General features: G+C 43.1%; 1 protein-coding gene across 1 annotated transcript; it reads right to left on the bottom strand.

Moving 5' to 3' along the window:
• Window positions 1-6,109: 6,109 nt before the first annotated feature.
• Window positions 6,110-26,027, bottom strand: TMEM161A (transmembrane protein 161A). The gene is made up of 12 exons (XM_040417418.1): window positions 25,930-26,027; window positions 23,045-23,148; window positions 20,889-20,969; window positions 18,764-18,861; window positions 16,191-16,347; window positions 15,645-15,796; window positions 15,355-15,415; window positions 13,355-13,498; window positions 11,315-11,428; window positions 10,579-10,753; window positions 9,395-9,491; window positions 6,110-6,669 (listed from the first exon to the last, which is right to left on the bottom strand). Exons 1-12 carry the CDS (start codon window positions 25,930-25,932, stop codon window positions 6,386-6,388), a joined length of 1,470 nt encoding a protein of 489 aa, XP_040273352.1. The 5' UTR covers window positions 25,933-26,027; the 3' UTR covers window positions 6,110-6,385.
• Between the last annotated feature and the right edge of the window lie 843 nt (window positions 26,028-26,870).

The raw sequence follows: 26,870 nt of genomic DNA, 5'->3' as shown, positions 1-26,870 counted from the left end.
ATATTGAACCTCCTTTGGCAGCAATAACTTCAACCAAACGTTTCCTGTAGTTGCAGATCAGACGTGCACAACGGTCAGGAGTAATTCTTGACCATTCCTCTTTACAGAACTGTTTCAGTTCAGCAATATTCTTGAGATGTCTGGTGTGAATCGCTTTCTTGAGGTCATGCCACAGCATCTCAATCGGGTTGAGGTCAGGACTCTGACTGGGCCACTCCAAAAGGCGTATTTTCTTCTGTTTAAGCCATTCTGTTGTTGATTTACTTCTATGCTTTGGGTCGTTGTCCTGTTGCAACACCCATCTTCTGTTGAGCTTCAGCTGGTGGACAGATGGCCTTAAGTTCTCCTGAAAAATGTCTTGATAAACTTGGGAATTCATTTTTCCTTCGATGATAGCAATCTGTCCAGGCCCTGACGCAGCAAAGCAGCCCCAAAAAATGATGCCCCCACCACCATACTTCACAGTTGGGATGAGGTTTTGATGTTGGTTTGCTGTGCCTCCCCACATAGTGTGTGTTTCTTCCAAACAACTCAACTTTGGTTTCATCTGTCTACAGAATATTTTGCCAGTACTGCTGTGGAACATCCAGGTGCTCTTGAGCAAACTGTAAACGTGCAGCAATGGTTTTTTTTTGGACAGCAGTGGCTTCCTCTGTGGTATCCTCCCATGACATCCATTCGTGTTTTACGTATCGTAGATTCGCTAACAGGGATGTTAGCATATGCCAGAGACTTTTGTAAGTCTTTAGCTGACACTCTAGGATTCTTCTTCACCTAATTGAGCAGTCTGCGCTGTGCTCTTGCAGTCATCTTTACAGGACGGCCACTCCTAGGGAGAGTAGCAGCAGTGCTGAACTTTCTCCATTTATAGACAATTTGTCTTACCGTGGACTGATGAACAGCAAGGCTTTTGGAGATACTTTTATAACCCTTTCCAGCTTTATGGAAGTCAACAATTAAATTGTAGGTCTTCTGAGAGCTCTTTTGTGCGAGGCATCATTCACATCAGGCAATGCCTCTTGTGAAAAGCAAACCCAGAACTGGTGTGTGTTTTATATAGAGCAGGGCAGCTGTAACAAACACCTCCAATCTCATCTCATTGATTGGACTCCAGTTGGCGGACGCCTCACTCCAATTAGCTCTTGGAGATGTCATTAGTCTAGGGGTTCACATAGTTTTTCCACCTGCACTGTGAATGTTTACATGGTGTGTTCAATAAAAATATGGTAACATTTAATTCTTTGTGTGTTATTAGTTTAAGCAGACTGTGATGGTCCATTGTTGTGACTTAGATGAAAATCAGATCACATTTTATGACCAATTTGTGCAGAAATCCATATCATTTAAAAGGGTTCACATACTTTTTCTTGCAACTGTATATATATATCCTATTGGGTATCGCCACGTCAGAAAATGTCTGAACTATTAAAATATAAAAAAAATCCTGTGCAGTAGACGCTGTAACGAAAAAAAACAAACATTTAAACCACGCAATTTGCTTTTTTTTTGTCGTTTTATCCCCCCCAAAAATAGAAGGGCTCATGCCCATGAGCGTAAGCGCTCAGTGCCTGTGCTGCGGTCTGCAATGCATGGGCACGACCGTGGGGCAGCCGCATGCGGATCCAGGACCCATTCACTTGAATGGGTCCCGCGATCCACATCAGACGGTCTGCACCGCAAAAAAGTAGTGCTTCCATTCTGCACCACATCTCTGGAGTTGCGGACCCATTCAAGTGCATGCACACAGCCGGTGCCCCGTGTATTACGGACCCGCTGTATGTGGGCCGCAATACGGCCACGGCGGGGCAACTGTCATGGGCATGAGCCCTAACTGATAAAAAAAAAAAAAAAAAGAAGTCTTACATACTACAAAAATTGTACCAATAAAAGCTAAAGTTTATTATGCAACAAACAAGCCCTCACACAGCTTTGTAGACCAAATATAAAAAAGAATAAAAATAAATAAAAAATGTATGGTTGTCAGAATATAGAAATGCAAAGGAAATTTTTTTTTTTCAAAAGGTTTTTATTTGTTTAAAAGTAGTAAAACAAAAAAATATAAATATTCAAGTTTGGTATTGCCGCATTCGTATTGAGCCGCAGAATAAGAACGTCAGGTCATTTATAGTACATTGTGAATGCTGTGATGTCAAAACCCCAAAAACCTTGGCGTCAGTTTTTTTTTCAATTTGCCACACAAAGAATTTTTTTCCCGTTTTCTAATAAAAGACATGATACATTAAACGGTGGCATTAAAAAAAATGCATCTTGTCCCGCAAAAAAAAATAAGCCCTCATATAGCTATGTGAATGGAAATATAAAAAAAAGGTATGGCTATTGGAACGTGGGGAGGAAAAATCCAAAATGGAAATAGGCCAGGGTTTAAAAGGAAGAAAATGGCATACCTGAGCAACATTAAAGGGTTTCCATCACTTGGTATGACATAATTAGCTGTCAGACACTAGCGATCCGCTAGTGTCTGCTCTGGCCAACCATCCTACTATAATCACTTGTGGGGCAGCGGTTTTGCTAAAAAACTAACTTTTATAAATATGCTAATGAGCCTCTAGGTGCTATGTGGGCGTCATTAGCACCTAGAGGCTCAGTCTACCTTCATACACAGCCGCCGCCCAGCGCGTCCCTCCAGCCCGCCCATGTCCTCCTCCGTGTGACGCAGCGGCCAAATTCTCGCGCATGCGCCGTGCGCGGCTGTATTCGGCGCATTTGAGATGTCTGAGCTCGGAGCGGTCAGACATTCAATGCGCATGCGCGGATGTATTCGGCGCATGCGCATTGAATGTCTGACCGCTCCGAGCTCACATCTCAAATGCGCCGAATACAGCCGCGCACGGCGCATGCGCGAGAATTCGGCCGCTGCGTCACACGGAGGAGGACATGGGCGGGCTGGAGGGACGCGCTGGGCGGCGGCTGTGTATGAAGGTAGACGGAGCCTCTAGGTGCTAATGACGCCCACATAGCACCTAGAGGCTCATTAGCATATTTATAAAAGTTAGTTTTTTAGCAAAACCGCTGCCCCACAAGTGATTATAGTAGGATGGTTGGCCAGAGCAGACACTAGCGGATCGCTAGTGTCTGACAGCTAATTATGTCATACCAAGTGATAGAAACCCTTTAAAATGGGTTGTAGTAAACCGTTGGCAAGATCACATTCATTTTGTGTCTATGAATACTTTTTTTTTTATTAAAAAGTGAATGCGGGAGAATTATCAAACTAACTAGTAATCTCCACCAATATGTTGTTATGGAGTACTCATTGAATGGGCCCTACTAAACCTCCTTATGTTTCATCTCATAGGTTTTTTTCATATTAATTCTACAGGAGAAAAATAGTCATAGTATGCACCATCAGATGGCATATTCTAGAGATTATATGCACACAGATGAGTTTACAGGCAGCTGATTTGCTGCATGCTTTAGCTCCTAATAGCTGCTTCAGATGTTGCTGGGATTTCTTGCTGTGAGAGACAGAGCTACTCCAAATAGATTCTGGGCCCAAAATTCTAATTCATCTCTGTTCAGGAGAGCAGACAAAGTAATATCCTAGTACTAACAAAACACTGAAATTTTTATGTCCGTTACAGATTTTTTACAGCCTGTACGCGGAATTAGTCACTTCAGTGGGGCAAAAAACGGAAATGACTCAGTGTGCATTCTGTTTCTGTATGTCAGTTATTGTCCGCATTATAGACAAGGATAGGACTGTTCTAGGAAGGGCCAGCTGTTCCGTTCCACAAAATACGGAATGCACATGGCCAGTATTCGTGTTTTGAAGATCTGCAATTTTCAGACCACAAAACAATGGTCGTGTGCATGAGCCCTGAAGGACAGTTTATGTTTACAACCCAAGTGTACATTTAAAAGCAGTGGCTAGATCTTATTACGGCTATTGTATTGTGGCTGTCAGTCACTGCTTGCCCGTCCATTGTGGATTTTGAAGGCTTCAACCACATTTCCGTGTCATTTTAAAGTCAGTGAAAAAAAAAAAAAAAAAAAAAAAAAAGCTTCAGTGTTTCATCCGTAAAGATTTAGATAAAAGGATCAGTGTTTGGTCCGGGTTTACCCTCCGTGTGTCATTTGTAATCCACGGATCTTGCTCAGCTGAAAATTATTAATTTCCAGAGCATTTCCTATCAGTCTTCAGTGAAAAAACGGACACAACACGGATACCATCTGTATTGTGTCCGTGATTTTCATGGGTGCATTTGGTCTGCATCACGCTCAGTAAAAAAATAACTGATGTGTGAACAGACATTCAAATCAATGGCTACACGTGCTGTCCGCAGAAAACGTGAACAGCACACAGTGAAAAACGGAAATGTGGATGACGCCTAAAAACCACTGTGATGCACTTCACAATTGGAGCATTTAAATGGTATACAACATGGAATGGTTGCTTTTGAGAGCCGTCGTAGGTTTCTTGACTTGTTGCAACACAACATTTTTCTTTGTTTATAGAAAAGTCTAAGGTAAAATGTATAACCAAAATAGCCATATCCAGAGCAATAAAACCAGGTATATTGCCCGGTAGGGTTGAACTGCAGCAGAGAGATTTTTTTCATGCAAAGTAGCAATTTTAATCAGCAAGTGGCTGGCCTGAGCACTTAGAGCTCCACTAACTCACTGCCCCTGTGCACTCCCTTCCTTTGATTGAGGCGGCTCAGTGACTCAGCGCTTGGACAGTGGATCAGATGCTGCTCCCAGAACATGTAAAGCAGCAGAAGATCCACTGCACAAGCACAGAGTTGGCTCAGAGACTCAGTGCTTGCAAAATGAATCTGATGAGCTCAGCAAGTAGCATCAGGTCCACTACATAAGAGCAGAGTCAGTGAGCCAACTCAGTGCAGACGCGAGAACACAGGGCTAAGTGTTCATACACACAGCCGTATGTATTTTGCAGTCCGCAAAAGACGGATCAGCAAAAAAATACGGATGACAGTGTGCATTTCGTATTTTGCGGAACGGAACAGCTGGACCTTCATAGAACAGTACTATCCTTGTCTATATTTTTTTTTTTTTGTGGAATGGAAATACAGTCATACGGGAATGAAATGCACACGGAGTAACTTCCGTTTTTTTGCGGACCCATTAAAATGAATGGTTCCGCATACGGTCCACAAAAAAAAAAACGGAACGGACACGCAAAGAAAATATGTTTGTGTGCATGAGCCCTAAAGGAGACGTCAGAGGGGAGAGTGCAGAGCACAGGGGCATTGAGTTAGTCTACTTTCACACTGGCGTTTTGGCTTTCAGTTTACGAGATCCGTTCAGGGCTCTCACAATGCAGTCCAAAACGGATCAGTTTTGCCCTAATACATTCTGAATGGATAAGGATCCGCTCAGAATGCCTCAGTTTGCCTCCGTTCCGTCTCCATTCTGCTCTGGAGGTGGACACCAAAACGCTGCTTGCAGTGTTATGGTGTCAGTCTGACGAAACTGAGCCAAACGAATCCGTCCTGGCACACAACGTAAGTCAGTGGGGACGGATCAGTTTTCACTGACAAAAGAAAACGGATCCGTCCTCCATTGACTTTCAATGGTGTTCAAGACGGATCCGTCTTGGCTATGTTAAACATAATACATACGGATCCTTTCTGAACGGATGCAGACGGTTGTATTATCTGAACGGTTCAGTCTGTGCAGATCCACGTGAGTGTGAAAGTAGCCTTAGCCGTGCTCCACAGACTCAGGCCAGCCCCTTGGTGCTAATAATTGGTCATTTGCTTAACTATAAAAAGCAAAAATCTCTGTTGCAGTTCACCCTAGAGACAAAAGAATGTGGCCTGGTTTAATAGGGTTGATCATGCCGACAGATGCTCTTTAACCAGACCACAGCTGCTTATCGCAAAACTGAGGGGGAAGAAATGCATTTCATTTTTTGTTTTCTGCTGCACCACATATGGTAAAGCACAGATTTTATTTCAACACGTTTTATGATTATTGGTATACACTCTTATTCATTTACACAAAGTAAAAAAACTTTGCAGCTGGGTGAAAATGACCTAAATTACAGTAATAACTGCCAAACCAAATAAAAGTTGCTCTAATAAAAAAAATACATGCAAAAAAAAAAAAAAACACACCTAAAACAAACAGTATATAAAATCGAATTCAGTTCATTCAGCATTAGAGTGGCTTACTCATATGTTTGGTTACAATCAGGATAACTACATTCAGGCACATGCTTTTTTTTTCTTGCCCTTTCCTCCACGTGCTATAGTCATTGTTGTCATGGATTTCAAAATCTTCTTTCCTTTCAGGTTAGTACGGCTATTTCATTGCAAATGTGGATCACAAAAAGTGACGTTGCCATTTTAAAAGGAAATGCTTAGGCTTAGGATCTCCAGTAATGTTTTTCCACATTTATCTAGGAGGCTCCTAGGGACTGATGGAAATAGAGGCCAAACAAGCTGCAGACAATTTGGCACACAGAAACCCACCAAGTCAAAAAGCCAAACAGGCCACGGAAGAAAATTGAAGTAAAGATGTTTCGAAATGCACCCAGAGCACCTATTATATGCTCCACAGCAATCTGAACATCCTCAGAGTCTTCCTCTTCTTCAGAAGATGTGGTGGGTGGTGCAGAAGTCGGGGACTTTAACACAGGGGTATAACCAACAGGTTCTGGATACAGACCCCACGAATAATCACCTGGAAATATACACATATTGAGCACATAATTATAAGGTATGAAGACACAGCCTTACACATTGTAACATGAACTAGTCATTTAGCAATACCTAATTAAAGTAATCTAAAGTGAATAAAAAAAAAAAAAAAAATTGTGGACTGTCCAGCTGATAAATCGTGACATTAAGTGCTAATGGTGCACAGAGTATCTCTGGTTCTCACATGTATGTGGAGAATGGGGTGCCTTGACCGCTGTTGGACACTCCAGAAAGGAGTATACGAGTTACAGGTGGCTATACATGCAGGCCTCTACTGTAGTTTGAGAGATGTGAAATGCTAGGCTGTTACCACAACACCTATAATCAACAATGGAGAGTGTTACATGCATGTCTGGTCTCATCCTGTAGTGTTGATATATTACCTATTTTAACCTCTTGACATTTACCGTACATGGAGTTTAAAAATGGGGAAGACGTGACAGCCGGAGTTACATAGTTGACACCCATGGGCAGTCAATCTGAGCGGTTAGTCACACTTGCCACTGGGTGCTGACTGGTTGCCATGGCAGCCTGGGGCTTGTGAAAGCTCCCAGGCCTGCCATTATAATGTTTCTATTAAGCTCTGCCACAGGCAGCTCTTAACAGAAAGATATCAGTCACCTCAGACTGCAATACTATAGTATCACAGTCTATGGCAATATGCATGCATGTTCAAGGCCAAAAATATAAATTATATAATTAAGGAAAACAAGTCACACCCTTTCCCCATTTTTCAAATAAAAAAACAAACAAAAAAAACCTCAAACCTCAAAAGCTGGATGAAAATATCAGTGTGTCTTATGGAGCAAATACTAATGACCACTTCCATTATGGTATGCAGGAGGCACAGGGAGTGTGGTGCTGTGCTGGCTGTACTCATTACTCCCTGGTCTTCTGGGCACGGGCCAGAAGAAGACGAGGATGCTGTGAGTGTCAGTGCAGGTTGGATCAGGAGAGGTAATTTATTTTATTTTTTATTGTCAAATGCTTTGGAGAAGTCCAGATATAAGACATGCATTGACAGCGGCGAATTAATGGATGTCTTATATCTGGATTTCTCCAAAGCATGACACTAAACGCATAAAAGGTTAGTATATAAAATGAGAATGTTCAGACTGGGAGAAAATGTCTGTATGTGGGTACTGGGAGAAAATGTCTGTATGTGGGCAAGTAACTGGCTGAGTGATCGAAAACAGAGGGTGGTTATTAACAGTACACACTCAAGATTGGGTCACTGTCACTAGTGGGGTACCTCAGGGGTCAGTATTGGGCCTTATTCTCCAATATATTTATTAATGATCTTTTAGAAGGCTTGCACAGTAAAATATACATTTTCGCAAATGACACTAAACTGTGTAAATTAATTAACACTGAAGAGGACAGTATTCTGCTACAGAGGGATCTGGATAGATTGGAGGCTTGGGCAGATAAGGTTTAACACTGACAAATGTAAGGTTATGCACATGGGAAGGAATAATGCAAGTCACCCGTACATACTAAATGGTAAAACACTCGGTAACACTGACATGGAAAAGGACCAAGGAATTTTAGTGAACAGCAAACTAAGCAGCAAAAACCAGTGTCAGGCAGCTGCTGCCAAGGCCAATAAGATAATGGGTTGCATCAAAAGGGGCATAGATGCCCGCGATAAGAACATAGTCCTACCACTTTACAAATCGCTAGTCAGACCACACATGGAGTACTGTGTACAGTTCTGGGCTCCTGTAAACAAGGCAGACATAGCAGAGCTGGAGAGGGTCCAGAGGAGGGCAACTAAAGTAATAACTGGAATGGGGCAACTACAGTACCCTGAAAGATTATCAAAATTAGGGTTATTCACGTTAGAAAAAAGACGACTGAGGGGAGATCTAATTACTATGTATAAATATATCAGGGGTCAGTACAGAGATCTCTCCAATCATCTATTTATCCCCAGGACTGTGACGAGGGGACATCCTCTGCGTCTGGAGGAAAGAAGGTTTGTACACAAACATAGAACAGGATTCTTTACGGTAAGAGCAGTGAGACTATGGAACTCTCTGCCTGAGGAGGTGGTGATGGTGAGTACAATAAAGGAATTCAAGAGGGGCCTGGATGTGTTTCTGGAGTGTAATATTACAGGCTATAGCTACTAGAGAGGGGTCGTTGATCCAGGGAGTTATTCCGATTGCCTGATTGGAGTCGGGAAGGAATTTTTTATTCCCCTAAAGTGGGGAAAATTGGCTTCTACCTCAGTTTTTTTTTTTGCCTTCCTCTGGATCAACTTGCAGGATGACAGGCCGAACTGGATGGACAAATGTCTTTTTTCGGCTTTATGTACTATGTTACTATGTCTGATGGAGCTTGGGGGTCTGATCTGAGAAGAAATGGGGGTCTAATACAGAGTTCTGACCAACAGGGACCAAAAGAGGCTGGGAATGGAACAATGGCAGGACCATGGACAGTTCAGTCTTCTTTTCGGAGAATGGTCCACAGCATAGTGGTTGTCCTCTCCAAGGCCAGACAACCCTTTTAATCCAGTAAAAGGGTTAGTGTAAAAAAATTGGACTTACATCCCTAAAAAAAAAAAAATAATTGTGTGCAAGGTTTGATAAATTTGGAGAATATCACGCCAAAGCAGACTAAGTTACAATGGCCCAGGATAGGTGACTGTAATAAGAAAATATTGTAATCTGGGACACCCCTTTATACTGATGAATTTTACCTACCCATAGATTTCAGCAGGAGAACACAGTGAAGAGTGAAAATAATTGGCGCCAAGTACTGCAGAGCCACCACGGTAAGGTAACAAAAGATGCGGGAAATCTGCATGAGAATAAAATATACAAAGAAGTTGCATGAAATGTCAAAATGGCGCAACATAATTAATTCTCTCTAATGACTGCATAATGCAATGGATCTGTCCTATGGGCACTACCTTCTGGCTATATTGTAATAAGTTTCTGAAAGGCCATATATTGCAGATCCTCAATAAAGCCTGTGATAGCATATCGCTTGTTGATCATGAATGAAGCTGGCAAATTGCATTAGGCCTCTGCACATGACCGTGTCCATATTTCAGTCCACAAAATATGAAGGTCTTTCATGTGCAAGCTGCATTTTTCTCACTCCCATCACTATAAGTTACTTTTCTTGTTTGCAAAGTGGACAGGAATAGGACATGTTCTATAATTTACGGAACAGACATACGGATGTGAACAGCACACAGATGACATCCGTGAGCTGTGGATTCTTGTGGACCCACAGAAATGAAAGAGTGGATGTGCAAAAGACCTTAGAATGTAGGAGGAACCTGCCGATTTCAGCAGTAACTGTCAATAGTCTATCAAATATAGGTGATTTGACAGACGTCAGAGGGAAAGAAGGATTGGGGTTTTGGATTTCATTCAACCCTTCTGTTTTCAGGAGACAAGTCATCACTAAAAGCTGATTGGCAGCGGCTATCTCCATTTAGAACACGTGCATGCTCAGCTGTGCTGGGGTCAACAGTTATCTAAAAAAAAAACGTGTATAGTCACCTTTAAATTCCCCTGTAGCACAATTTATATTCCCTTTTTTAGGCTAATTTCACATATGCGTTTTTGCTGTCCGGATTTGAGATCCAGCATGGGATCTCAAAACCAGAGCAAAACACATCAGTTTGAATAATACAACCGACTGTATCCGGTTTAGTGTCCATCTTGGGAACGCAACAAACCGGAACAGAATGCATTCTGGTGCTCTCCGTTCCGGTTTGTTTAGTTTTGTCCCCATTGACAATGAATGAAAAAAAAAAAAAAAAAAAAAAAGGAAGCGTTTTCATCCGGTATTGATATTCTATGACGGATCTCAAAACTGGAAAGGAAAATGCAGATGTGAAAGTAGCCTTAGTGGTTTTCTGCTAGCTACTTACCTTACGCTGAATCTCCAACATGGAAATCCGTCCAGCCTCTCTTTTCATTTGCTCAACCCAAAAACTGGCTAAGCCAAGATATGCTTGCATATGGTAGCGGGTCATGGCGAGGCGAAGGAGACATAAAATCACAATGACCCACAGCCGGAAAGTGTTGTATGTGGAATCTGACATACTGGAAAGATAGATATTAGTTGGTTATAACCATTGTATAGGTGACACTTTAATTCTAAAAGAAGTCCTAAGGAGAACGAGATGCTCCTTGCAGTGTATTCGGTCATACCATCTGAATGGTTGCCCTTTATTTCATAAGCCCCAATAGGTCTCAGGTCACACAGGATCATTTTCTCTCAGTTCATATGCCATCGAGACCACAAATTACGGTTTTGATTCACAATATCTGCACTCGTTAATGTATTTCTTTTTAGTGCACTTTGCTTGATAATGGGAATGTGACAAGCCATGTGGCTTTTTGCTTCACGATTTTGTCATTTCCAAGAGGTCTTATGTATGGACTGTTTAAAAGTTTTGCAAAAGTACAAAGAAGGGTAAGAGACTAGATCATGGTATAAAATACAATTCACTACTGTAACATTTAGATGCTGGGTTAATTTATTGCAGTGGCAAAAATTTTTAATAAAATAACAAATTTGGGAACTGTAAGAATATCAGATCTGCATTCACTTTACACCAAGGCAGATCTATGGAATACCATCTTTTTAAAAAGTGGACTTACAGCTGTATGTTCTCTTTACCAATGGGTGCATTTAGAAGAAAGTCTCTGGTGATTGGGCGGATCCACATTAGCACCACTATGACAGGAGGCAGAAAGCTGGCATGAAGTAAAAGCCTGCGTGAAAGGTCAAATCAGAGATATTATTAGCGACAAGATTCATTTTCAGATGAGTGCAATTCCGCCCTGCCTTTAGTGGCCCCATGAATCACCATCTTTCTCTTTAAAGGGGTTTTTCGAGATTTTTTGATAACCAATCCTTTGGATCAGATACTGATTGACCTATCCAGAGGATAGGTCACCAGTATAAAAGTCTTAGGCCCCTTTCACACGGGCGAGTATTCCGCGTGAATGCGATGCGTGAGTTGAACGCATTGCACCCGCACCGAATCATGACCCTTCATTTCTATGGGGCTGTGCACACGAGCGGCGATTTTCACGCATCACTTGTGCGTTGCGTGTAAATCGCAGCATGCTCCTCTTTGTGCGTTTTTCACGTAACGCAGGCCCCATAGAAATGAATGGGGTTGCGTGAAAATCGCAAGCAAGTGCGGATGCGATTTTCACGCACGGTTGCTAGGAGACGATCGTGATGGAGACCCGATCATTATTATTTTCCCTTATAACATGGTTATAAGGGAAAATAATAGCATTCTGAATACAGAATGCATAGTACAATAGGGCTGGAGGGGTTAAAAAAATAATAATATTTAACTCACCTTAATCCACTTGTTCGCGCAGCCGTCATCTCTTCTGTCTTCATCTGTGCTGTGAGCAATAGGACCTTTGATGACGTCACTACGCTCGTCACATGATCCATCACCATGGTGATGGCTCATGTGATGGACCATGTGATGAACGCAGTGACGTCAAAAGGTCCTATTGCTCACAGATGAAGACAGAAGGAGATGCCGGCTGCGCGAACAAGTGGATTAAGGGGAGTTAAAATATTTTTTATTTATTTTTTTTAACCCCTCCAGCCTTATTTTACTATGCATTCTGTATTCAGAATGCCATTATTTCCCCTTATAACCATGTTATAAGGGGAAATAATACAATCTACAGAACACCGATCCCAAGCCCGAACTTCTGTGAAGAAGTTCGGGTACCAAACATACGCGATTTTTCTCACGCGAGTGCAAAACGCATTACAATGTTTTGCACTCGCGCGGAAAAAATCAAGCATGTTCCCGCAACACACCTTTTCCCGCAACGCCCGTGTGAACTCAGCCTTATACAGCACACAGAAATATTTCCTGCACAAACTAGGAGCCAGACAGTAGAACCATACCCATCTTGCAAATTATTTGCAAAGAGCCCCCCCCCCCCCAAGATAGTCACTTCATCACTAGTGGTCAACTAGTTCAAAACAAGACCAAGATCAAGATCAATTGGCGCTACAGCTACACATTAAACTGGAAAGTTTAATGGGGTTATCTATCATCCCATGACCATTAAAGGGGTTGATCCATGATTAATGTACACAATGAAAAAGCAGAGATAATCCATGACAATATCCATCTAACAAAGCCAAAACCAGCCCTGTACCTCACATGGATCCTGAGATTCCACCCTCTTCCCCCATTCATTGCTCTGCTCTTTACTTCAAGCTAGCAGCTCAGGGGGCGTGTCCTTACTGCTGCAGCTTTCCTCAGGTGGACAGAGAAATGAGAAACAGAACAAACAGCTGGTGGCGCTGTACGGTGGCTATATTAAATTTGGTATAACATGCAATTAGAAAAATATTCAGATCAAGGTCCTGGTTTGAAAAATGTAGAATATTTTTTGTGAGACAACCCCTTTTATTCTTCCAGTCTGGTCCGTTTCTATTGTTCTGACTACTATAAATCATGCACTACAGGGGGCTCTCAATCCTAGCTCATTGAAGGCAGTCCCAAGTGTGGGAACTCCCCACATTGCTGATATCCATATGCACTTACAGGTAAAAAGAAAGGGCGCTGACTTGATGGGTAGAGAATGTAACTACAGGAGGAGAAGACACATTTTTCAACCATTTTGTGTGCAGTTTGACAATATACTTACTGGAGCATCGGTCTGTCTGCTGCCATCTTAAGAGCATCCAGGTGAGTCTGAGCCAAACGCAGGCCCGGAAACGTAAGACATGCACCAATGAACGAGCACAGGGCGACCAGTGCAATTTTGAAACCCAGTTTAATAAAGGGAACTCTGAAAAAACACACATATAAACCACTGAAGGAAGAATTGCTGTTAACAGACGCTCTCCATCCAATCTGAATGATCTTGAGAAAAATGGGCAACAATTTCAGCCTCTAGATGTGCAAAGCTGGTAGAGACATACACCAAAAGAAAGGTGGTCCTACAAGGTTTTGACTCGGGGGGGGGGGGGGGGGGGGGCTAAATGCAAATCCACACTTTCCAGATTTTTATTTGTTAAAACTTTTGAAAACCATGCATCATTTTCTTTTCACACATACTTGCGTCCATCACATAAAAACCCATTTACATTTCTGGGTGCAACGTGAAAAAATGTGGACAAATTCAAGGGGTATAAATAATTGTTCAAAGGAATGTGCATTAGTTTTAAAGGAAGGGTTTCTCACTTGACAGTTTGTTATGAATAAAATAGAGATATCTGAAACGCGGAAACGAATTCTGTCAGTTAGGAATGGAGATGAACTGGTTTTTAACTATGAAATTAATCAGGATTTTACTGGGAATTCCTATTTGTATTGGACCATCTTATTATTGGATTAAGGACTCCCGCACACAACCGTACTTTTTGTCCTCATTAGATTTGCATTTTTTTTCAATGGAGCCGCAAAAAAGATAGACAGCAAACCATGTGCTGTCTGCATCCATTAGTCCGTTCCGTCGTCCCGCAATAAAGTAGAACATGTCCTATTCTTGTCCGTTTGGCGGCAAGAATAGGACATTTCTATAGGGGTAAGAAATCGCGGCATGCCAACGGGATCCATGTTTTTCGGATCCACAGTTTGCCGACCGCAAACCACTTCTGGACGTGTGCTTGAGGCCTAAAATTGAATATGTGATTGAAGATTGCACATTTGGCAGCTACATGTTACATGGCAGTTTCAGAAGCTTTTAGAGCCCTCTGATGCTGCATTACTGTAAAAGGTGAATGAGGTTTAATAGGAACTATTTTTTTTCTTGAGGGAGAACTAAAAAAAAAAAAAAAAAAAAACACACACACACACACACACACACACCATAACAAATGACTGATATTTCAGCTCATTACTACTACACTAAACACTACAAGTGCAGCGGACAAACACACACACACACACACACACACACACACACACACACGTATTTTACCAAATAGTAACATCATTTCTTAAACTAGACCTTTTCTACCAGTCATGAATGGGGCACCGTAAAAGAGTTGTCGAAAACGAACAAAAGTATTATATAATTTCTGCAGGATTTGCAACTACAAAATACATTTCTCCTCTTATCACATCATATACTGTACATATGTTAGAGAACACTTGGTAGAGAAGCCCCACCATGGTCACTTGAGGGAGCAGATTTTAGCAGAATAAAACTTCATATTCACACTACTCGTGATTAGAAAAGCTCCACAAAAGCCATGTTTGCCCTGCTTTCCCCAGCCCCGTCCTAATGTTGTCAACAGTTTAGCATGGTCAAGAGTGCTGACAGGCTCTCTTAAAGGGGTTATTTGAGACTAAAAAATGCTCCCCCATATGCCGGGCCCCTCATACTGAATCTACTTACCTGGCTCCCCGCTCCCTGTCCCCCTCACTGATTAAAACATCCGGTATCAGGGGGGCCGGGGTGTTAGCAGCCAACGGGCCTCCTTAGTATCGCAGGTGATGCTAGGGAGGCTTGTTTCCCCCCCTTCCCCCCGGGGACCAGGAGCAGGGCAGGGAGCCAGGTAAGTAGATTCAGTGTGAGAGGCCCGGCATATGGGGGAGCAAGATAATCCCTTTAAAGATTACTATTTCAGCCCATTTAAATACTGTCATAAAAATAAAAAAATAAACACCATTACAAGACTTTAAAAACAAGAAACTTACGATAACTGCCAGCCTTGCTGCTTTAGTAAAGTTTCCAAATTGTCACAGATACTATTTATACCTGCAGAAAAAGAGAGTTATACATGATGAAAGTTGACTCTAATATTCATCCTCTGTTAATGGTCTGTTTGGAAGTACCCAGCTAGTATTTTTTATTTATTTTTTTAAAAGGAGAAATGTGCATTGACACAATAAGACAGAAAGGTGGCCTCAAATGTACTAATGAAGCAACTATTGTCGTTCTTGGTGGCCATGAAGTCATAAAACATGGCAGAGGGATTGAAGGTTACCTGGTTCCAGTCCAAACTCTAGATACTCTTCTCTTACAACCATCACTATCATGGCAATAAGCATAAAGAAGAAGGCAAAAGTCAAGCAGACTGAGCGCTCTCCTCCCTCTTCAGAACGGAAGTAGTGCTTCATCATGGTAAATAGGACTTTACTGTAGATTTTTGGGTAAGGAAATATATCTTAGAAGTGCAAATCCAATTACAAATATTGCTGAATAGAGCTCTCATTAGCTGTTGGACGAACAATCGTTGGCCCGACAGCCATCTCTCCTGACTCCCATACTTATACCTTTTTGGTTTTAGCCAAACGTTTGTGTATTCAATAGGGAGAAGGCTGCTGCCAGACACTTCTGGAGGTGGCTTATCTCCTGGGAGAACAAAAGGATCGGGCAACATCAGATAGGGGGAGTCATGAGTTCAACGCACATTAGACTGTCCGCCGAACCTGCCATACATTGATGTGCATGGGGGAAGGGGAGGGGGGGGGGGCTTTAGAAGCCAATATCCTGTTTCCTGCTGCTCCCTACATTAACTCTTAAAGGATACATAGAGAAAATGACAGTCATGAGACACCATAGGACACCAATGTTGATTTCATTCTGGGCATCCATAAGACAGTAGTATCCTTCAGTGAACAGATAGAGGATGGTTGAGTACAGTGAAAAGTCTATAAACCATTGGTATTCCACGAAATATCGAAGCACTGCAAAAAACAAAACATAGAATGATTATTACATGCTTGAAGGCTATAAAAAAAAAAAAAAAAAAAAAGTATAAAAGTGTCACCCATAAAGAGGAGTATCAGCTACAGAAAGTGGCATCTTACACAATAGGCTTCCATGAAACTACTTGTCTCACATGCACTGCCCAAATATTTTTGGCGATAGCTGATGTTATTACCAAGGTTAGTTTGGATACGTGTAGTGCTAGTTTGAGGGATAAAAGTCTTTTTTTATAGAAATCGGATTGATGAAATACTCTCTTCTCATAGGTCAATGAGACATGGTATGACTACCCAAAACTAGAAGTATTCACACAATCTGCATTCAGTCCGGTTAATCTCTTACATTTTAGCAAGAGCAGAATACTCTGTGCAAACATACCGAATTTAGCCTTCTAATCTTAACGTCTTGTATCAGAAGAAGCAGTGGTGATATTCATTAAAGGGGTTTTTCCGAGACTTTAATACTGATGACCTAAGCATTAGGATAGGTCACCAGTATCTGATCGGTGGGGGTCCCAGGTGTCAGACCCCCACTGATCAGATACTGATTTCGAGTTAGAAAACCTCGAAAAACCTACTAAAGGCAGGGCGGAATTGCACCCATCTGTTTGAGAATTCACCCGCACTCCTGTGAGTGCCACAGCCTTCTCAGCTCACTAAGCACAGTCCTGTACATTGTATAGTCGCTGTGCTTGGTATCGGAGCTCTGCGCCATTCACTTCAATCGTGCTGAGCTGTGACCCATGAACGTAGTCCCTGGCCTAGGTAAGGCCGGAGAAGACTGCCATTACAAGGTCCTCATGGGCTATTTTCTGCATTAGGTACCCAGCCAAAGCTTTTGACCTGTCCTCTTCCAGTAGAACAGAATATGCGAGTCCAACTGTACATCACATACCAATATTACCAAACACCAGTGTGTTTGCACACTCAGGGGAGGTTTATCAAAACTGGTGTAAAAGTAAACTGGCTTAGTTGGCCATGGCAACCAATCAGATTCTACCTTTAATTTTCCAAAGGAGCTCTGAAAAATTAAAGATGGAATCTAATTGGTTGCTATGGGCAACTAAGGCAGTTTTCCTTTGCACCAGTTGCCATATGGACAATCATATGATGTGGGAATGCTGAAAAACGGACAATAATAGGACATGTTCAATCTTTTTTGCGGGGCTACGGAACGGACATACGGATGCAGACAGCACACGGTATGCTGTAAGCATTTTTGAGGGCCTATTAAAATGAATGGGTCTGCATCCTATCGGCCAAACAAAAACGAAACGGACACGGAAACAAAATACGTTCGTGTGCATGAGGCCTTAGAAATGGAATATTAAATAGTTGACACACGAAAAGGATTGTCAAAGTGATTTGACTCTAGGCCCCCAATTGTATCCCAGGGAAATAATATGTTTTTTCCTCCCTGACACATCTATAGTAAATATTGAAAAAAAATTAAATATTCCAAACAAAATCATTTTAATCTCCTACTTATAAATAGACTTTAGGCCTCATGCACACGACTGCTGTTTTGGTCCGCATCTGAGCCGCAGTTTTTGCGGCTTAGATGCAGACCCAGTCACTTCAATCGGGCCACAAAAGATGCGGACAGCACTCCGTCGCTCCGTTCCGTGGTCCGCAAAATAAATATAACCTGTCCTATTCTTGTCTGTTTTGCAGACAAGAATAGGCAGTTATATTAAAGGCTGTCCATGCCGTTCCGCAAATTGCAGAACGCACATGGACGCCATAAGTGTTTTGCGGATCCGTGTGCATGAGGCCTTACCATGTGAAAAATACCACCCCAGGATGACCGGATCCTACAGCATATCCATCAAACGTGTACCAACTTTGCATGGACGGGGGTGGCATATGCCACTACAGCCAATGACTGGCCTCAGTGCTGATATTCCAAGCAACACTTCACATGCACTTTGGGAACAAGTCACTGCTGAGGAAAGTCATTGGCTGTAGTACCACACATCCACATGACTGTCTGCCTGAAAATTTACAAGACAGGGACTGGAAAGGGTGCAAAGAAGTCTGAAAGGAGCAACAGGGAGCAGGAGAGGAAGATTTTTCAACAAGCAGAGCGTGCTGTTATCAATAGTTCAAAATGGACAACCCCTTTAACTATTGGGGTGGCCAATCTAAACAAGTTCTGCTGTTCCTCTAGTCTCAAAAATCAACTCTCCATAAGTATTCCACACCATTCATCACAGGCTGAAGGACAGTTCTCAGTACTGCGTTTTGTACTACAGTCTATGAATTTAATGACTTTACGATGTTTCATATGCTACAATATCTTATGCATGTTAAAAAAAGAATGCATGTTTTTAAATGTACCTCTGCCCAATTAAGATTTTTTCAAGAAAAAAAAAAAATAAACCCAAAACTTTACCAAGAGCATCCACAGCGTTGATTGGTGTTGCCTCCAAATGTAGGTCAATGTCTCTTGGGACTGTAAGTGGTTTTTCATCTGTGATCCCATTCATTCTCCTAAAGTATTAATGCGTAGTTTAAATGAGTAAATATTCATGCAAAAGGTTTGCATTCAGTTCTCAATAAATCCAGAAAAAAACCCATGGTATTTTTCATTTAACTTTCCTTTTGGAGAACCGATATAGCCTGTAAGCCCTGGCAATGGCACTGAACCCAGAACTCCATAGTCTCAGGTGTCCACTACTATTACAGACTCACAAATTGTGATTGTTCCTGCACACGTCTCATCTGTGAAATGAGGCCTTCTCGTGGCAGGTCAGCGCACACAACTGAATCAAAAGGTGCACCAAAAAGATCACATTTCTAAGTATAATACGTTCAAGTCTTAGATACAAACAGTGTCAAACATGTATCTAAGGATCATTACCGCTCATCAACTAAAAATACTTGTGTAAAATACACTGCTCAAAAAAATAAAGGGAACACAAAAATAACACATCCTAGATCTAAATTTAATTAAAAATTCTTCTGAAATACTTTGTTCTTTGCATAGTTGAATGTGCTGACAACAAAATCACACAAAAATTAAAAAATGGAAATCAAATTTTGAACCCATGGAGGTCTGGATTTGGAGTCACACTCAAAATTAAAGTGGAAAAACACACTACAGGCTGATCCAACTTTGATGTAAAGTCCTTAAAACAAGTCAAAATGAGGCTCAGTAGTGTGTGTGGCCTCCATGTGCCTGTATGACCTCCCTACAACGCCTGTGCATGCTCCTGATGAGGTGGCGGACGGTCTCCTGAGGGATCTCCTCCCAGACCTGGACTAAAGCATCTGCCAACTCCTGGACAGTCTGTGGTGCAACGTGACGTTGGTGGATAGAGCGAGACATGATGTCCCAGATGTGCTCAATTGGATTCAGGTCTGGGGAACGGGCGGGCCAGTCCATAGCATCAATGCCTTCGTCTTGCAGGAACTGCTGACACATTCCAGCCACATGAGGTCTAGCATTGTCTTGCATTAGGAGGAACCCAGGGCCAACCGCACCAGCATATGGTCTCACAAGGGGTCTGAGGATCTCATCTCGGTACCTAATGACAGTCAGGCTACCTCTGGCAAGCACATGGGGGGCTGTGCGTTTCTTCAAAGAAATGCCACCCCACACCATTACTGACCCAATGCCAAACCGGTCATGCTGGAGGATGTTGCAGGCAGCAGAACGTTCTCCACGGCGTCTCCAGACTCTGTCACATGTGCTCAGTGTGAACCTGCTTTGATCTGTGAAGAGCACAGGGCGCCAGTGGCGAATTTGCTAATCTTGGTGTTCTCTGGCAAATGCCAAACGTCCTGCACGGTGTTGGGCTGTAAGCACAACCCCCACCTGTGGACGTCGGGCCCTCATATCACCCTCATGGAGTCTGTTTCTGACCGTTTGAGCAGACACATGCACATTTGTGGCCTGCTGGAGGTCATTTTGCAGGGCTCTAGCAGTGCTCCTCCTGTTCCTCCTTGCACAAAGGCGGAGGTAGCGGTCCTGCTGCTGGGTTGTTGCCCTCCTACGGCCTCCTCCACGTCTCCTGATGTACTGGCCTGTCTCCTGGTAGCGCCTCCATGCTCTGGACACTACGCTGACAGACAAAGCAAACCTTCTTGCCACAGCTCGCATTGATGTGCCATCCTGGATAAGCTGCACTACCTGAGCCACTTGTGTGGGTTGTAGACTCCGTCTCATGCTACCACTAGAGTGAAAGCACCGCTAGCATTCAAAAGTGACCAAAACATCAGCCAGGAAGCATAGGAACTTAGAAGTGGTCTACGGTTACCACCTGCAGAACCACTCCTTTATTGGGGGTGTCTTGCTAATTGCCTATAATTTCCACCTGTTGTCTATCCCATTTGCAAAAACAGCATGTGAAATTGATTGTCACTCAGTGTTGCTTCCTAAGTGGACAGTTTGATTTCACAGAAGTGTGATTGACTTGGAGTTACATTGTGTTGTTTAAGTGTTCCCTTTATTTTTTTGAGCAGTGTATAATAATTAACCGACCCCTTCCATAGACATTACCAGTTCCTGGTCTTACCGCTCTTTCTTGGCTCTGGGCTTCTGTTTTCCAGAGAGTGCTCTTAATTCATCCTCTGTAGGATGTTTATAGCGGAACAAGCTGGTAAAAAAAAATATTATTATTAAAGATGAGGTTTCATAGTGACAGTTATTATACAGAATATGTATGACAATATAGAGCATCAAACCTATGGCCTGGAAAAGCACTGCATAGAGCCTAGGATTACTCAGGTCGTCAGGCAAGCAGTCTTCTTCCAAAGGAACCAACAGGCCGCAAATACAGATAGCCTCACCCTTTATAAAAGGGTTTTCCGGGTTAGCGAAAAAATGTGACCAAAGGCAGGGACTGCAATAACAAAAATACCGAACCTATTGGACCTGCAATGCTTGCAGCTACTACATCAGTCCCTTCCTTTGGCTACATGTTTCCAACTCGAACAACCCGTTTGAGAGGCTTTATACATATTCTGTCTCTAGGAACCAAAATATTACAGCTGAAAATGTATAGAAACATAGAATGTGTTCTAGAATAGGAGGTCCATGTGTGATTTCACATAATATGCTATACAATTTTACAGAATTTGGCTATGGAAAACACAGCACAAGCCTTCAATGGTTAAGGCCTCATGCACACGGCCATTGTTTTGGTCCGCGTCCGAGCCGCACATTGTGCGGCCCCATTCACTTCAATGGGGCTGCAAAAGATGCGGACAGCACTCCGTGTGCTGTCCGCATCCGTTGCTCCGTTCCGCGGCCCCGCAAAAAAAAATATAACATGTCCTATTCTTGTCCGCAAAACGGACAAGAATAGGCAGTTATATCAATGGCCACCCGTTCCGCAAATTGCGGAAGGCACACGGGCGGCTTGTTTTTGGCGGATCCGCGGTTTGCGGACCGCACAAAACAGCACGGTCGTGTGCATGTAGCCTAAGCCTGTATAACCTAGAAAAGTAATGCACATCTGGAGTACATATAAAGGTGGTAATGCACTTAGAATTACGTTTAAAAGGGATACGCCCATCTCAGACATTGATGGCATATCCTAGTATATACCATTAACATCAGCAAACAAAAAATTACACAGCAGCACTAGTCCAATAGCACGGGTGCAAAATCCTCCCAGCCGCAGGCTCAACAGCTAATAGATAGATAGATGTTCAAAAGAGGAGGCAGCACTCCAGAGGTAAAGTGAAAAACTATGGACCCTTTGATAAATACTGCATTGAGCGGTTGAAACGTTGCAGAGGGATCAATAAAGGGTCCATCGGTTTTCACTTTACCTCTGGAGTGCTGCCTCATATTTAAACATATACCATTAATATCAGATAGGAGCAGATTCCGGAGGTGGGACCCACACCTATCTCCAGGATGGGGCCCCCGAAGTGAAGGACAGTATACTGCGCACATGGCTGTGCAAGTACACGTGGCTATTTTCGGGATTTCCATAGCAGCGATTGAAGAGTGCATGGTGTATGCATGGCCACCTTTCCATTATCCTCTATGGGATTCCTGGAAATAGCCAAGCCAGCATTGGTCTATTTTCAGAACTCCCATAGCCACACCTATCTGACATTGATGTTATATCCTAGTGATATGCCATAAATGTCCTAGATCAGAGTACTCCTTTAAAGGGGTCATGCAGTGGTATAATACTGATGGCCTATCCTCAGGCTAGATCGTCAAAATCAGATCTGTGGGAGTCCGACTCCCAGCACCCCCTTGCTCCTGGGGCTCGTGCTACATCCTCCTCAAAGTTTAACTGCACATTGTCTCCCTTCTTAGCAACGGTGCAAGTTGGTAAACTGCCATGCATTTCACCCTTATTGTACCCTGCAACCAGGCTATGTGACATAATAAGGACGTCACTGGCCTGCGGTAAACCACGAGAAGGCCACAGATCTACTGAGAGCACTGCTGCCTTCTCAAACAGTTGATTGGCAGGGGTCCTGGGTGTCGGACCCCACCGATCAGATACGGATGATCTAGCGAAAAGATAGATCAGTAAGAAAAAAAAAAAAAAGTTGGAAACATAACTTATAAATTTTTTATTTAATGAGAAAAAAAATAATTTGATTATCCCCAAACTAGACTATGTAGAAGATGTACTATAGATTGATGTTAAGTGGGTATAAAAGAGCCCTGGATCCCAGGCTTATTATTTTTATGTACACTCACCTGCCATTGCATAGAAGCCATCGTGCGAGAGAGTAGTGAGGTGTCACCCTCTGCATGACACTGGCCACCAGTAAGGTGACCACCATCTGTATCCCCATTATAGCCTGGGGACAAAAAGATCAAGTGAATTTATTAGTATTACAACCTAGAAAAAACGTATACATGAGACAGTAAACCTCACCGGCTTGAGCAGACTTTCTCTAGATGTTTGGACTGTCACCTACATGTGCAAGATAGTGTTTGTCCCTTCTGGGACAAATGTCACTTCCATTCCCACCGGTTTCCTCTTATTGCAGCATGGCTAACTTACAGAGGTGGTTCTTTACCCAGCTGTCCTTAATCCTCCCCTTAGATGTACGGAACCGAGGGGGGGGGGGGGGGAAATTGGAAATCGCCATTCACTACAGACTGCCCATTTAAGATTTTTGCTAGTGTTGAGAAGAGGAGGCATGGCATTTACTGTGTGCATTATTGGGGATTACAGTGCACTCAACACCTCATCTTCAGACTGACATTACACCAGCCCTCATACATGTGGCTCAAGACTCTCTGCCGGTTCCATACAGTTCTCGATGATAGAGCAGTAGGAAAAAGAAGTTTAAAAAGGTTAGCTGGGTTCTGGCCACTCATTCACACAACCATGTCCGTATTTCAGTCCGCAAAGTACGGATACTCTCCATATGAAATCTGCATTATTCTCACACCCATCATTAGAAATGACTATTCTTGTCTGCAATACAGACATGTTATAGGATTTGTAGAATGGACATACGGATGCAGACAGCACATGGATGTCTCTTTTTATTCCTTTTGTGGGCCCATAGAAATGAATGGGTCTCTGCAAAAAATGCAGATCATATATGGATTGAAAATACGGTTGTGTGCAAGAGGCCTTCCTCTTAGTGCTCCTAGCCCAGATCAGTATGTGTCACCAGCACAGGGGAAACTGTTAGCCCCTGGTGACTAAACATACTTGACACTTTAGGGGCAGTCAGGACCAGATGTGAAGACGTTTTCATTGCCTGACCATAAAAGTGCAGAGGGTGCGGCAATTGCAGAGAGAGAAGAGCCTCTATGTTACGGCTGTCATGGTCTGGTGGTAGTGGACAGTGACTTTAGCCGTGCATGATTGTTGCCGGTAGCAACGTGTAGTTTTTAGCATGTTTACACACTTCCCCTTTAAGGTTGCTGCCCATTCCCATTCTGGTGGGTATGGGGTTAAAGTGTGAGCAAGGCGGAGCGGGGTGTGGGTTCTTATAGTACTTGGGTTTGAGCCTGAGGTTAGTGGAACTTCAGCTTCTTGTGGAACTGGAGTTATGCTGCCATCCTGGACCTTTCCATCTGTCCAGTTTGAGGGCCACCTTGTTCGACATAGATTGTCATCCCTTATGTATCCTCCATGTTCCCTACCTTACCTGTGTTGAGGTTTGGTGTGGGTTTATGTTCAAGGTGTGGTGGATGTCTTGTTGTAGTTTTGGGTCTGGTCTTTTGGCGTTTGTCCAGCATGTATGCAAGGAGTTTCCCTGTGTGTTGTGCCTCAGGTGAGCGAGCTCCTGGGTTCCTCGGAGGGGGAACCGCGTTGACCACCTGGCTGCAGAAGTGGGCTCCAGGGTTTCCCGGAGGGGGAACCACTAGTCAGTAGCAGTTGTTTCATCCAGTTGTGACAGTATGTCCAACAAGGTGGCCCTCAAACTGGACAGATGGTAAGGTCCAGGATGGCAGCACAACTCCAGCTCCACAAGAAGCTGAAGTCCCACTAACCTCAGGCTCAAAGCCCAAGTACTATAAGAACCCACACCCAGCATCACCTTGCTCACACTTTAACCCCATACCCACCAGAATGGGAAGGAACAACCTTAAAGGGGAAGTGTGTAAACATGCTAAAAACTACACGTTGCCACCGGCAACAAGCATGCACGGCTAAAGTGTCATGATCCACTACCACCAGACCATGACATAGCCGTGACACTCTAGGTGTAATGGCAACGCCCCCATTGCGCCAGTTTCATAGGTACAAATCTCCCTTGAACATCTCCCATTCACTAGGGTTGCTCACGCAGAGGGAAATGTCCATTGGCCTGCAATATCTCTGCAAATGAGTGGGATTCTGTAAGACCCCTGTCACAAATGTTTGTACGCAGCCAACGCTCCACATCTGGCCAGAGACAGTCTGCATCCTGTTCATATGGGAAGGCAAAATTGACTAGACAGAACCACAGAGGAACTGAATGTCCTTTCCTTCCAGTGGCTCCAGATACGCTCTGTACTCATATCCAGAATTGTACTTCCACCCCAAATTTCTGCAACTGAAAATTGATTCCATTCATTTGAATGGGTTTGCTTAAATGACATCCACACAGATTTCTGCAAGCCCCGTTCTGATGAAGGAGACAGAAATCAGTCATGTGTGAACATAGCTTTAGAAAGGATACAAAGTGGGTCAGTTATCAAGCTGGTGTAAAGTATAACTGGCTAAGTTGTCTATAGCAACCAGATTCCACCTTTTATTTTACAAAGGAGTTGTCAAATACGAAAGCTAGAATCTGGAATCTGATTGGTTGCTATGGGCAACTAAGCCAGGTCTACCTTACACCAGTTTGATAAATGACCCCCTAAGTCTCTGCATACAAAGGTAAGTACTAGTGCAGTGGAGCAGTAGCCAATTAAAGCAGAGATCTGATCGGTTGCTAAGGGCATCTGCACCACTTTACTACATGCAGTAAGTGAAGTGTCAATGCCCATTACTGGATTTGTGCTCCTTCAAGAAAAAGTTATAGAACTACTTCAGATCCTAACTCCATACACAGCTAGGTACATACACTAAACTCATTCTAACGATCCGGCTCCTAAAAAATCAGCAAACTCGTCCCTGAGTGCTATCTCACCATGCTGCAGCTCCAAGTGTGCCTCCAAGAGAAATTCACATCTCCTCAGCCATGTGACGGCAGAACAGCTGCAGGAAGGGCACTGCACGGTCCCTTTAAGGAAGTTAAAGACCTCTATCCGCTTCTCAACCAATCAGAACACAAGCGCGTTTTGATCGACAGCAGAAAGACCAATAGCCTGCTTCAGCTCGCGTTCAGTGGGCGGTAACTTTGTTATTTATATTCCTTCTACGTATCCGGGTATTGCAGGGTCATCAGCGGTGCATGCCGGGAGTTGTAGTTGGTGCGATGGTGTCGCGATTCCAAGGTATCTGGGAGTTGATGGGACATCAATTAAAGAACGATCTTCTGATTAAATAAATCAATGCAAACGTATCTACAGATTTACTTACATGTAGAAACTGTTTCTTAATGCTCTACCCATGTATGGGGGAGGACCATCAATGAAGGACATGTACTTTTTATTACTTGGAAACTTATGGGGGTCATTTATCAAACTTGTGTAAAGTAGATTCCACCTTTCATTTTCTAAAGGAGCTGTCCAAAATGAAAAGTGGAACCTGATTGGTTGCTATGGGCAACTCAGCCAGTTCTGCTTTACACAAGTTTGATAAATGACCCCCTAAGTTACTGAGTTAGTAAAGTGATATATGGGGGACATGTCACCACTGCAGCCAATCATGTTGATGGGGGGTAATTTTTATTATCTGTGTATGTTTTATCCCATATATGTTCATGCCATTCTGTGACTGTACGTGCCGTTCCGTCTGGGCCTGCAGGTGGAATACGCACTGATTATGGATGAGTGAATCGACTTCGGATGAAACATCCAAAGTCGATTCGCATAAAATTTTGTTTCAATACTGTACGGAGCGAGCGCTCCGTACAGTATTAGGATGTATTGGCTCCGATGAGCCGAAGTTATTACTTCGCAAAGTCTT

This window comes from Bufo bufo, chromosome 2, assembly GCF_905171765.1.
Source record: "Bufo bufo chromosome 2, aBufBuf1.1, whole genome shotgun sequence".
Classification (NCBI taxonomy): domain Eukaryota; kingdom Metazoa; phylum Chordata; class Amphibia; order Anura; family Bufonidae; genus Bufo; species Bufo bufo.
Note: the sequence above shows the minus strand (reverse complement) of the source record. Positions and strands in the feature narration are given on the sequence as shown.